This window comes from Dermacentor silvarum, chromosome 8 (genome assembly GCF_013339745.2).
Source record: "Dermacentor silvarum isolate Dsil-2018 chromosome 8, BIME_Dsil_1.4, whole genome shotgun sequence".
Classification (NCBI taxonomy): Eukaryota; Metazoa; Arthropoda; class Arachnida; order Ixodida; family Ixodidae; genus Dermacentor; species Dermacentor silvarum.
The window spans coordinates 100,601,164-100,613,464 of NC_051161.1; the positions used below are offsets into that span (position 1 = coordinate 100,601,164).

The following is a 12,301-nucleotide window of genomic DNA, read 5'->3' on the forward strand; positions in this document are numbered from 1 at the left end:
CTGAGCCACAGTGCGCTCAGTCAGCGGACTCGTCGCGGCACCCCACGGTCGGCACGGAATCTATGTTACGTAGCGGACCGCACCTACACGCAACTGCAGTGTGTACGCGCAGCGCTTGCATTGTGCACAACAGGGCTTGAGTGTGCGCTCGCGCTCATACGCTCCAGTCCGGCCATACTGTGTGGTGTGGACCGGCTTTGTCCTGCACCAGCTTGACCGACGGATAGTAGCCACCTTCAACTTGCGCATTTTGAAGCACTATCAATCGCTCAAGACGAAGCGAAGTCTGTTGGCTAGAAGCCTCTCAACGTTAATGTTGGGGTTATTACGAATGTTTCTCGACACCCCAGGGCTTCTCCTGCCACAATGTAAGTGTTTGTTCATGCAGCGTGTTTATGCTGCTATCCGTATCTGATGCCTTCCACCCTGTGCACCACCCAGAGAATCCCACACAGGCTGCGTTTTTATCATGTACTGCACAGATTTGTGAACTAAGCTCTCGCTACTTGTAAGCCTACTGAAACATACCACTGGCTTTTACATTTCATGCGAAAACAATGCTTTTACATTTCATGCGAAAACCGTGGTAGTGTTTTATTCTGCTAGCTCATGCGCGGAGCAACAGCGGCTTCAACTTGTAACTGCATTGCAGTGCTTTTGCAAACTGCGTGCAATTCAACCATTTGGCCAATGACACCCATGGTACAGTTTTCACTTAATGATTCAGTCTTCCGTTGCAGCAACGGAAAAATTTCCTTCACATTGAAGTCGCAGATAAACACACTTTATTATACGAAGGATGAATATCAAGTTATGAAAAATAAAATGGTTTGTTGCAGATAGTTTACATGTTACATGCGAGCCTGTAGCACTACCCATTCGTACTAACAGCTGTAAAGAGACTGTCACCAACCTGGGAACTTGTGGAACTTGGACTTTCAACACTACATACTTGCATCACTGGCACAGTTGTTAAACTAACACAGTTTTCTGGTGTGCCATGATGCGGTGCCTCAGCTTGGCATAGGGTTGTGAGCAGAAGTGTGGGCATGTTTGGAAGGGAGTTACTTGATGAACACAACAGTTTGGACTGAGATAATTGCGTCTCGGCATGGCGGGGAGTGGCTAGCACCACGTTGGGCTCACTCAGAGGCTGCCAGGAATTACTTGAGCTCGAATCATGCGTGAAACACAACACTAGGGGTCGGGATATCTCGGAGCCGAGGAGAGTGGTCAATACAACAGTGGGTGCACTAGAAAGCTGGACATCACGGGACCTCGAACCACTTGGCGAACACAATAATTTGGTTTTGTGTGCGGTGCCTGTGCCATTGTGGCAGGGGGCGGTGAATACAATTGCCGTTCCACTTGGAAGGTTGGAAAGTTGAGAGCTTGCATTCGTCGATGAAGCGAGCAGTTCAGATTGGGACAATATTGTCGTGGAGTTGCAAGGTGTTGCAAATATGATCGGAGGTACGCTCGGAAGTGTAGAATGGTGCGGGTCATCAATTGCACACAAGGGTTTCCCCTGGGGTGACTCAGAGTTGGCCAGGCAAAGTAGAGCCTTAAAATTTGGCAAATCAGAAGTCTGTCCATTTGCCACAGGTGCAGCTGCCAAAGCCAAGCGGTTTTCTGGCGTGCCATCAGGTTTCAGACTGGGCAGTAGTACCTTGGGTTTGGTAGAGACTGTAGCTTCCTGGTGAACACCTAGCAGCTTCCTCCGCTGTAGATGCTGGAAAAATAATAAAATAAGAGTAATCTGGCCAGTGCTGCTAAATGACAATGACAAAAACCAAAATTGCCACAAGTATCTATCTAAACCATTCGGTGCTCATAAAATAGAAGGTGCAGTGCTGTTCATGTTAAAGAAGCATCAAAAAGAAATACCGTATATGCTCGCGTAATGAATGTGCATTTTTCCCTGAAAATCCAAAGCAAAATTGGGGGGGGGGGGGGGGTGCATTTATTATGCGGGGTAAATTTTAAGAGAATTTTTCGAAACAGCAAAAATTGAAAAGTAAAACGGTAATGATTGGAAAAATGCATTAGATAACTTATCTTTGCAGTAAAAATGCATGCATACTATTTGCAAACCATAGCAGCGCTGTTAGTGCACTTCACTCCGCGTCGGAACCACCAGACCTGTCGCCTGGGCACTGGCCACTTCATCCACATCGTGGATCGCCAACAGCTCATCCTTGCAGCCGCTTCCGGCCGTCTGCCGTTAACGCAAGCATCACATTGAAGTGCTGCTTTTCGGCACCTGTTGTTTTGACAACCACGCTACGTGCGTCTCTTTACTTGACCGTCCTGCTCATCGGCATGTCAAAGTTTATCGGTGTCTGATCAGCGTTTCCGTTGTGTGAGCAGATGAACTCTCTGTCCTGCAGCAGCCGTATTACTCGACTTGGGGCCCATCCCACACAGCAAAACCAAAGACACGCGAATTCGACACTACGCACGACTAGGCTGATTATGCCAACCAAGTGCCGGCCACTACTCCTTCACTTAGCCTCTCCCGTGCGCCGCACCCCCGCACCTGGCTACGCATTGCGCACGCCCTCTCTGCCATTACGTCAGAGTGAAGTCTGTAAACTGCGTAAAGTAACTGTTGCAGAGAGCCAGTTACGCTTTGTTTCTCTATAGAGTTTGCGAGGTGCCTTTGCGCCGGCACTGGCAGCAAGGTTGTGGTGAGAACAGGCTGAGCGTCATCACAGTCGCTCTTTTAAATCAGGCCGCAAGCTACCGTGATAACACAGAGCCTGTTCTTACCGCATGCTTACCGCCAGTGTTCTCTCGTTACGGCTTTGCTGTCAGCTTCTCAGTCATCAAACCCACCGCCCTTGCCAGTGTGCCGCCAGGGCATGCTTGCCACTAGCGTGGATGTGTAGCCTACAGAAGTTATCTGCAGAATTTTGTTTACGTGATGTCGGCATTTCTCACATGGCATCATCATTTAGTATTTCGAACCAGCGATGGGCATTGAGATTAAGGGCACTTGCTTTAAATACGTGTATGAGAGTAAAGGATTCAAGCCTCTCCGGAACACTACAACATGGCTGTTCGATCGTGGGACTGCACAGTAGCGAAGTTTTGGGTGCATTCATTACGGCAGTAAAAAAAAATCTGGTTTTTCACAACCAATCTGGGGGTGCATTAATTACACAAGTGCGTTCATTACACAAGTAAATATGATAGTAGATTACATTGTATTGAGAGACTACGTTCTTCAAATGCCAGTCAGTGTTTCTCTTAGCTGAAGTCACATTAGAGAAAGGAAACTTTTTCTGACAAAGTCCAGATTGTGTTTTCAAGAGCAACATGTCACTAGAAAATGTATTTAGCGATTCTATTCCTCTTTCTTACCTCTTTAACCATAGGCACACACACGGGTTTTCACTAGTGGGAGGGAGGCTAATCTCTCGAACCCCTCTCTCCCCTGCTTTTGCACATGCCAATGCCTTTAAATTTTATGCAGCTGCATTCATGCTATATTGCCACGTGTCATCATGATACTTCTTTACTGGGTGGCCATTTTCACCCAATTAATTAGGGGTGCGCGAATAGCAGCGTTACGTTTGAGATCGAATCGAACATGAATTGAATAGTGCCAGAAGCGAATTGATTATTTTTCAAACAGTTTGTGAATAATGTACGGCCTTTTCACCATTAATATCAAACAACTTCAAGAACCTGATATTCCCAATAGAAAGTTTCTATATTACGATGCACATTAAAAAGCATGCTTTAGTAAAAGCACGAAGGGAGCCTCAGAAATAACTAAGAAGGTTGTTAGTAAACCGAGGGCACTTATGAGAATAGGTGGTAATGCATTATCAACTTATAAAGGTAACCTTGTGGAACAATAATATCCGAGCATGCCATCACAACCAGACACGTGTGCCTGCGGAAACGGCAGAGCCAAAACAAAAACAAAGCTTGATATGTCTAAAAACTAATTCCATCCCCAGAATTCATTTCAATTTCCAAGTGGATAAGCCCTGCAAACTCAACGGGTACAGTATGCCAATTGCAGTATGTGTGGTCAAGTGAATGAGAATAATTAGTGGGATTTTGTTCATTAGTGAATTAACATTTTGATTTATCGAGCAAATAATGTGCGCCTCTTCTTAACCTGTATAGTCAAAAAAGAAAAAAAGAAAAAGACACCTGGTATTTTTGCAGACATGGCAGCTACATTGCATACCGATTTACTGACCGTTGGTCTTGTTGTCTGCACAGGATGGTACGCGTGAAGGCCATGGCAGTTTGGGTGCTTGTTTCCGCCATTACATGTCCAGTCTCTGTCTGAGTGCCAAATGTACACACTTGATCAACACAGGACTTGCACTGTGTTGCCTGCAAAGAAGCAAGAGGTTCCTTTAGGCTTTTGACAATACTTTCAATCACTAGGGCCCCTAAACCAGCGCTGACATTTTTTGTGCACATTTTAAATAAACATCCGCGTCGCCAACAGCATACCACGATGATCATCTTTCGCGAACAGGGCATGGGTAAGCCACAATTTAATAGAATCCCATGCTCCTCTCTGGCTTTTCCGATCCTTTCTCGCATGTCATGAATGACAGCAGGGCAAACGCTGTCGATTGGTTGCCTGATGAGGGACAATGCTGCCAACATGACGGGAACCCACAGTGTGTTCTAAGAAGGGAGGGTGGCTCGCCTATCATGCGCCACTGATCCTTCCACGAAGGTTCCCTTCAGTTGGTGTCACACGGAGGGTGATTAAGGGCAGACAAGGGAGGAGTCTATCTTCTAGTGTGTTGACAGGGCTGTAGCTTTTGCTGCACTGTATGGAATTGGTGCAATTATGCGGTGAGGATTGAGAGCCCCAGTGGGCAGGGTAGAGAAGATGAGTAAGAAGCCATGGTAGGCCGCATAGTTGTTCATGAAACACCTGCAATATTGCTCTTACGGCATCATTCTAAAAAAAAATTTTTCTTACTGCATGTTTATTGGAAACCAATACACAACTACCACTATGTAACAAATTTTCGAGCTCAGAGTGGTGTCGGGGCACCTTTAATGGCTTTGAAACCTCTTTCAACACAACTGAGAACAGAGTGTGATGCCATTTGATGAATATTCTCCCACAGAAACATTAGAAAAGGACCCAATAACAGAAATACAAGGAGCACGAAGTTCACTTTCCCCCTAACTCCTCAAGCCAACGTTTCATCACAGTTGGGGCGTAGCAGGTAGCAATGTCCTGCATGTTGATCCTTCTTTATTTTTTCTCCATTCTGCAGTGTACTCACAGCAATCTTTCGAGATTGGTGTCTCACAAAGGTGCCCGAGAGAGTGGCAAAGGAGCAGTAGGACAGGTAGTACGCTTTAAAGGGACCCTGAACCACTTTTTATTAAGTCGAGAAATGCATTTGAAGTTAAAATTTACTATTTCACAAATTCTTTGCCACAAAAAGTATTTCAGTGCATTGAGCAGAAGCAGAGTTATTGGAACTCAAACATCCCCTATGCGATGCTTCCACTCCTTCTTCAATGACTTGCACTGCGAAAGGTACAGCGGAGCAGAGCGTGCCCACAACGCTCCTCCTGCTGAACATCATCGTGGCATGCAGTTAAAATTTGATTTGGGATCTTAACGTAGACACCACTTCCAATTTTGGCACCTACAACACACCAAAGGCAGTTGTCCTCAGTGAGGTACAGCGGACTCAGTCTGTGGACTTGTCATGGCAACCCACAGTGGGCGTGGTACCTACACTACGTAGCACACCACAGCTACATGCAACTGTCGTGCATATGTGCAGCTTTTGCTTTGTGCAAGACAGGGCTTGAGTGTGTGCTCGCACTCATACGCCCTAGTCTGGCCATGCTGTGTGCTGCGGACGGGCTTTGTCCTGCACCAGCTTGACCGATGCATAGTAGCCACATTCAACTTGCGCATTTTGAAGCGCTATCAATCACTCAAGACGAAGCGAAGTCAGCCGAGGCATCTAACCAGGAGTGAGCACACACTGGCAAGCGCGCATGTGGTGTGACCTTAAGGTTTCATGTGGTTCGAGGCTAGCCGAGTGTTGTAAACTTATAGTTGAAATTAACGAGACCCGACGGCTACGAAGCAGGGCGGCCATAGTTTAACTCCTACGCAGGCGGCTGCGCCCCAGCGTGGACAAATGATAGTTGGCTTCTTCCGGCAGTACGCAATTATTATCGAAATTCGAAAGCACATTTTTGCTTACTTCAGCCTGTTTACTAAACTGTATCAATAAATATACATAGTAACAGAAGGAAGAAGTGTACTGATCCAAACACCCTTCTTGGTTGATGTCAGCTATTAGGCAACAGAAGCCGCATAGAGGAATCTGCTATATTACAATATAAAGCGTTCAGAAAAGCGTGAGGAGCAGGCTTCTTTTGAGAAGAGAGCGTTTGAGAAAAAGGTGACTTTGCGCTCCACTTGTGAGCTCAGCGCGACACGCATGACTGCAAAATTTGACTTAGATGTTCACAGCAGCGTATGCTATCCGCAGACTGTGTTCTTTCACCAAGCCTGAGAGGTGGTTGTGGACCCCTTTAACAAACGCCCCTTCACTGTTTGCTAGAACACTGGAAGGGTGTGCATGCATTTTGCTTGGGACTGATTTAAGAGACAGGAAGAGAGCAGTGTGGATCAGAGAACAAATGGGAATAGCCGATATTATCGTTGACATTAAGCGGAAGACATGGAGCTGGGCAGGCCATGTAATGTGTAGGATGGATAACCGGTGGACCATTAGAGTTACAGAATGGATACCAAGAGAAGGGAAGCGCAATCGAGGACGGCAGAAAACTAGGTGGGGTGATGAAGTTAGGAAATTTGCAGGCACAAGTTGGAATCAGCTAGCGCACGACAGGGGTAATTGGAGATCACAAGGAGAGGCATTCGTCCTGCAGTGGACATAAATATAGGCTGATGATGACGATGATTTATGATCATAAACAATCACCCAATTGGCTGGCGTCTACGGGCTTTAAAGTGGTTGTATGACGTCACAGATTGATAATAGGAGGGAGGGAAGGGGAGGCCTGGAAAGGCCACAGAAAAGAGCAAGCTATCTATCATGCGAGATGTTAATTACCCCCCCCCCATTAATCATCATTATTATCAAACAATTTCAACAACCTGATGTTCCCAATTGAAAGTTTCAATATTACGCTGCAAATTATAAAGCATGCTTTGTAACATCAGAAAGGGGGCCTGAGAAACAACTAAGAAGATTGTTTGCAAAACGAGGGCTCTTATCAGAATACGTGGTCACGGAATATCAGTTTATAAAGGTAACCTTGTGGAACAATAATATCTGAGCATATCATCATGGCCAGACATGTGTGTTTGTGAAAACAGCAGAGTGAGAAGAAAAGCACTTTTTATTTAGTTCTAATTGTCACAGCAGATGGTGCCAGTATTCTACGAAGTATGCTGCCATGAAGTGTATTCTGATTTTATCTTATGAGAAGACCTACGTGCTGCATATATAAATATAGTACCAAACAATACCTACTGCCAAATGCAATGTATAAATGACATTTTACTGTTAATGATCATGTTTATTTGGAAAAGTCTGGCTAACTGTGACACAGCACGCTCTAGTATGTTACATTCATTGTAATTGGGATTAAAAATATCCCATTTTAGTTTCAATTTCAATTCATGTTTGACGGTGCACGGTCAACAACATAAAGTATACCAAAAGTATTAAGAAAGTTATCGTAATTTGTAATAGCCACTATTTGATTCGAGTACATATTCCAATAATGACTATATTCAATTTGTTATTTGAATGCTTCAAATATTCACATGCCCCTAATAATTAGCACAGGACACATCTGCCACTTTATGGTGTTGCTATCTATGAGCAAGTGTTCCAGGCATGTTGTCTTAGCCCCCTGCTTAGCATAGTTGCCACACTGAGATGAAGACCAATGATGTAGGTCCAGGGTCAGACAAAATCCAAATGCCGTGTGATTAGAGCACAAAGTCAACGACTCATGTCTACAAAGGCACCATAAAGAATTGAGGTGAAACTGATGTTACTTGCCACGCGTTACAGATTATAGTCTTTTCGCTTCTACTTGAGAATGTGCCGAGTACGTCGAGGGGGTGGTTGCCCCCAGTAGCCCCCTTTAAATCCACCTATGCCCAAATGACAGTACTGTTCAGTTGAAGCCTACAGATATTCATTAATTTCATTTTATCCAGCCAGAAAGATTACTAAATATTCTTACTCAGAGTATTAGTTCTTCGCTGTTGCCTTTCAATGTGTTGCCATAGAAGGCAAAATTCGAACCAAACTGCGAGTTTAAAGGGCTCAATGAATAAAATGAACCAAGGGTAAGCTTACTAGGCAAGGCACCTGAGTGTTGAGTGACAAGTGTACACAACCCTGCCTGCTAAACTGCTGGCTGATGTCCGCTCGTACTTCGCACAGAGGTAGCATTTTGCCTGATGCATCATCACATGCGACGCTATCAGTATGCATACACACCGCTGCAAGCGGTACGAACCTGTCGTCGACTGTAGGCTGCCCCTTGCAGTCGAGGGTGCTTGGGGAGTGAAGCAACTTCCGGTGCAGGACACAAGTCCAGATAGTCGGCAAAGCACCAGGCTCGAGGACACGCTTTCCTGCTTCTCCTCGAATACCAAGCTTCTGCGGCTGCGCCGAGCTCAGCGAGCATTGCTTATAGCAGGCAGGGTCGAAATGAAGTATGCAACTGTGGCTGCTTGTCACCGGGGCCGATGCCTCGTGTCCGGCGACGTGGACTAACTCAATCCACTTCTGCCACTGAGAGCCATCACAGGGAAACGAGTGCAGAGCTATACTGAACCCTGGCTGCGTTGGGCAGCGGTCAACAGCGCATGCAGCTGGCATTGTGGCGTACTATGACATCGTGCTCGGTCAACAGTCACGCACGCACAGCGCAGCACAGTGAACAAAGACAGGGCGGAAAATCTTCCAATGAGCACGACAAGCGACGTGGACAGCATCTCACCCAAGGTGGTTATTTTTTTTATAACCTCCTTGGTCCCACCATGAGCAACAGTCGACGAGCCCAATCTTTACATTAGTTCATAGTTTAGAGCAGTTTATACACCTTTTACTTCACGGGCGCTGCCATATTGCGTAGGCAGTGCTGCTATCTATTGGCATTCTGCATGTTGCCTTGGGCGAGCGCACGGCGGGCGGCAGTTCCTGGTTTTGTTCTTGCGTTCGCGCAGTTTGTTTAGTATGATGTGGCGTCTTCTACAAACGATACAAACGAGCAACTCTTATTTATATACTTCTAACTTGCGGAGCTTCACTTCTGAACATAGCGCATTTTTTTATTGTTTTCGTTTCTTTCCTCCTTATAGCATAGACGGTTGCTGCCTGCGCTGTTAGAAAAAAATAAATAAAGACAAACAAGGATGGCTTGTAGCGCAGAAGCATGGTGTATAAAAAGCTTATCGCAGAAACTGTCCAAGGATAACTGTTGACGCTTATATACTTACAAGACTTCACTGTACCCCAAGTTGATGTGAAACCTGGCTCAGTGAGGAGCGCCAAATTGCCAGTGGCACGTGTCCAGTCAACCAAGTTAGCGACAATAACTGCGGTACAAAAATTTATCTGCTCAGCGTCTCCAGCGTCCACTGGTTATACGAAAAATGTCAGGCTGCCACGGGCTCCGAATATCGTGTTTCCATTGCTAAGCACTGTACACTGCATTGTCACATGTCACAATGGCCAAAACAGACACCACCTCCTAACGCAACCTTCTGCAATCACTGCGATTCCGACAGCCCTGCTGTCAAAAAGTGGCCATATGGGCAGGTAGACGAGCGTGAGAGGAGCCACATGCACAATGTCATGTCCCGACAGCAGGCGCTTATTGCACTAAAGGGCGTAAAAATGCAGTATGGCACGCGCTCGCAGATCCCACATTAGTTGGTCCCCCCCCCCCTCGTATTGTACGTACAGTGCTATCACATCAGGCAATGCAGGCACTGGTAGCATATAGTGCTGGAATCTTCCACAACGGCTGTCAAACTTACCTTCGTCCTTTGACATGAGCGGTCCACGGCGCCAACCCATTGCCCTGCGGACTGTCGCTGTTCGCTACAGTTTTGTCGCCCCGATCCTTCTGGACTGGCTTCTGCAGAAAGCATGCAAAGAAGGTAACGCGTAAGTACTCATAAGTAATGAAACACCAACGAGTGAGGATCACCCCTTTTACAACGCAACATTCACCGAAATCAGTGACAGAAAGCACCAGTGAAGCGAGATGTTGCTTTTATGAAAAATTCAGGCTCTCCACTTCACTGCCTACTCGAGTTACAATATTTGTGAAGATAATTCTAGAAGCTACTACATTAGAGATACCACGTTGTACTGAGGATATGCGCGATTCTCACGCAGTCCCCGGATGTTTTCCCCGCATGGCTCCCGTAATCCGGCTTCGCCGCGTAGCTTTACGGCGGCAGAGTTGCAGCGTATTACAAGAGATGGCGCTAGTGTTGCGCTGCTAACGCCACCTGAAGGCGGGGGGTTAGGCAGGCCCGCAAAAGGAAAAACGCGGTTCCTCTTCGGGTTAGGGGTCAGTGAGCGATGCGGACGTCTCGCGCGTGCGCCGATCCACGCTTCGCGAGACCGTCTCGCGTGGCTAGGAGGAGGGCACCGGTATGGATGAAACACGGATCGTTCGAACGTGCCACTGTTCGCGTGACCGTACACGTGAACGACTAGGCGATGGTGTCATGGCATGGGGCGAACATATTCGCTCGCTATCTGGTCGCAGTGAGTCGGACTGCCTTGATTTGTCACGTGCCCATGATAGTAATTCATGATAGTTCTATTGATAGTAATTTGGCTAGCGTGTATTAGTGTATGAAAAGTGCAATAAATGCCCTTTTGATTGTTAACACTACTGTGTTGTCGTTCCTTTGTCCCAAGAGCACATGTGAGACCCCACATCTGGCTGCCCAACGTGGACCTCTTGGGGCATCGGATGATAATTTTACCAGTTTTGCTCAGTTCGAGACAACCTTTGTTTCAACCGAAGCGTAGTCCTAGCGTGGATTTTGATCGCTAGTGTCGGCGGCGTGCTTTCTTGAGCGAGGCGAGGGTTGCTGTAGCGTGTTTGAACTTTTCAACATGCTAAGCCTTTTCGCGAGTGTTTTGTTGAAGTACACTCGTCGGTACGAGAGCCACGTGGTCTGCATCCTGGGAGAGCGAGGCCTAGCGCCCGCGGAGCATTGGCAAGCCTGAAGCGAGTGAGTACGGAAGCCTCGTGGGTGGTCCGAATTTCTTATATGTAAATAGCTTCTTCTATCTCTTTGACTTCAGAAGTCGCGGCTCAGGGAGCCGGGTGGCCACGGGCCACGGGTGCCACGACGGGCTGACTGGTATCGCGGCCTGGCACTGGGCACGGCGACACAGTCTGGGATGGTGGGCACCGTCAACTTGGATGCTGTGTGCACCGAGCGGGGTAGGACCACCTCACAGAGCTAACGTCTCCTCGCGGCTGCCTGTTGTGCCCATTTTGGGTGATGTTTATTTTGTTGGATGCCGGTTGTTGTCAAAGTAGCGATGCATTAGGCCTAACGCTTTACAAAGCCGCCTGTCACACGTTGAGGGACATAACCTGGTGGACCGTGGTGTTGAGGTGTTGCACTTTGCTTCCCTCATTCTAGTTAGCCTCGCACCGAATTGAAATTACTCGTTCAATTCAAGAAAGCGAGCTTTGTTCACGTGAACTAAGCATCTGAAATGCTGCCCGAAACTTTGCTAGCCGAATTGAACGTCGTACCACGTGGGCGATGCGCATGCAAAATTCCTCTCTGTCAACCCCCCCCTGGCAGAGATCCTCGGTGCGCTACTGAAGCAGACCCACGCCATCACGCCGAGAGTTGCTGCTCGTTGTTGAGGAGACGATGTTGGGTTGAAGGATGAAGAGAACGAGAAATGGATCTACTTTACATATATACACGACTTACTCCTCATATGGAAGGACACTCCATGTCAGAGCACTTGAAATGTCTGAGCTCACTACATGTCTGAGCACACACACGTCAGCACACTCCTCACTGCACCAAAGCTGTCTGATTCTTAAAACAGCTGTTTCCTCTAGGTAACTAGACTAGGCTTTCACAAAATCCCACCCATGATGTCACACTGTTTGGCCAGACTCCACCTCCAATGTTGCGCGATCGCCCCCGCATACAACACAACTACGTGGCAATTGGGAACCTGAAGTTTCTTCCGTGGGAACACTGTTCCCATGGAAGTCCTCTATGTTG

At 47.0% G+C, this 12,301-nt stretch overlaps 1 protein-coding gene across 4 annotated transcripts in view; it reads right to left on the minus strand.

Annotated features, from left to right (window-relative positions):
* The window catches only part of LOC119461596 (uncharacterized), a 61,984-nt gene that overhangs the window by 42,600 nt on the left and 7,083 nt on the right, over window positions 1–12,301 (minus strand). For 3 of the 4 annotated variants that reach the window (XM_049655129.1, XM_037722948.2, XM_049655130.1), the window contains exon 2: window positions 10,058–10,158. In XM_049655129.1, the coding sequence (XP_049511086.1) occupies window positions 10,058–10,158 (101 nt within the window). Of the gene's footprint in view, window positions 1–1,669; window positions 1,733–4,219; window positions 4,360–10,057; window positions 10,159–12,301 lie in introns of all 4 variants that reach the window. The other variant, XR_005194011.2, reaches the window with a different exon arrangement.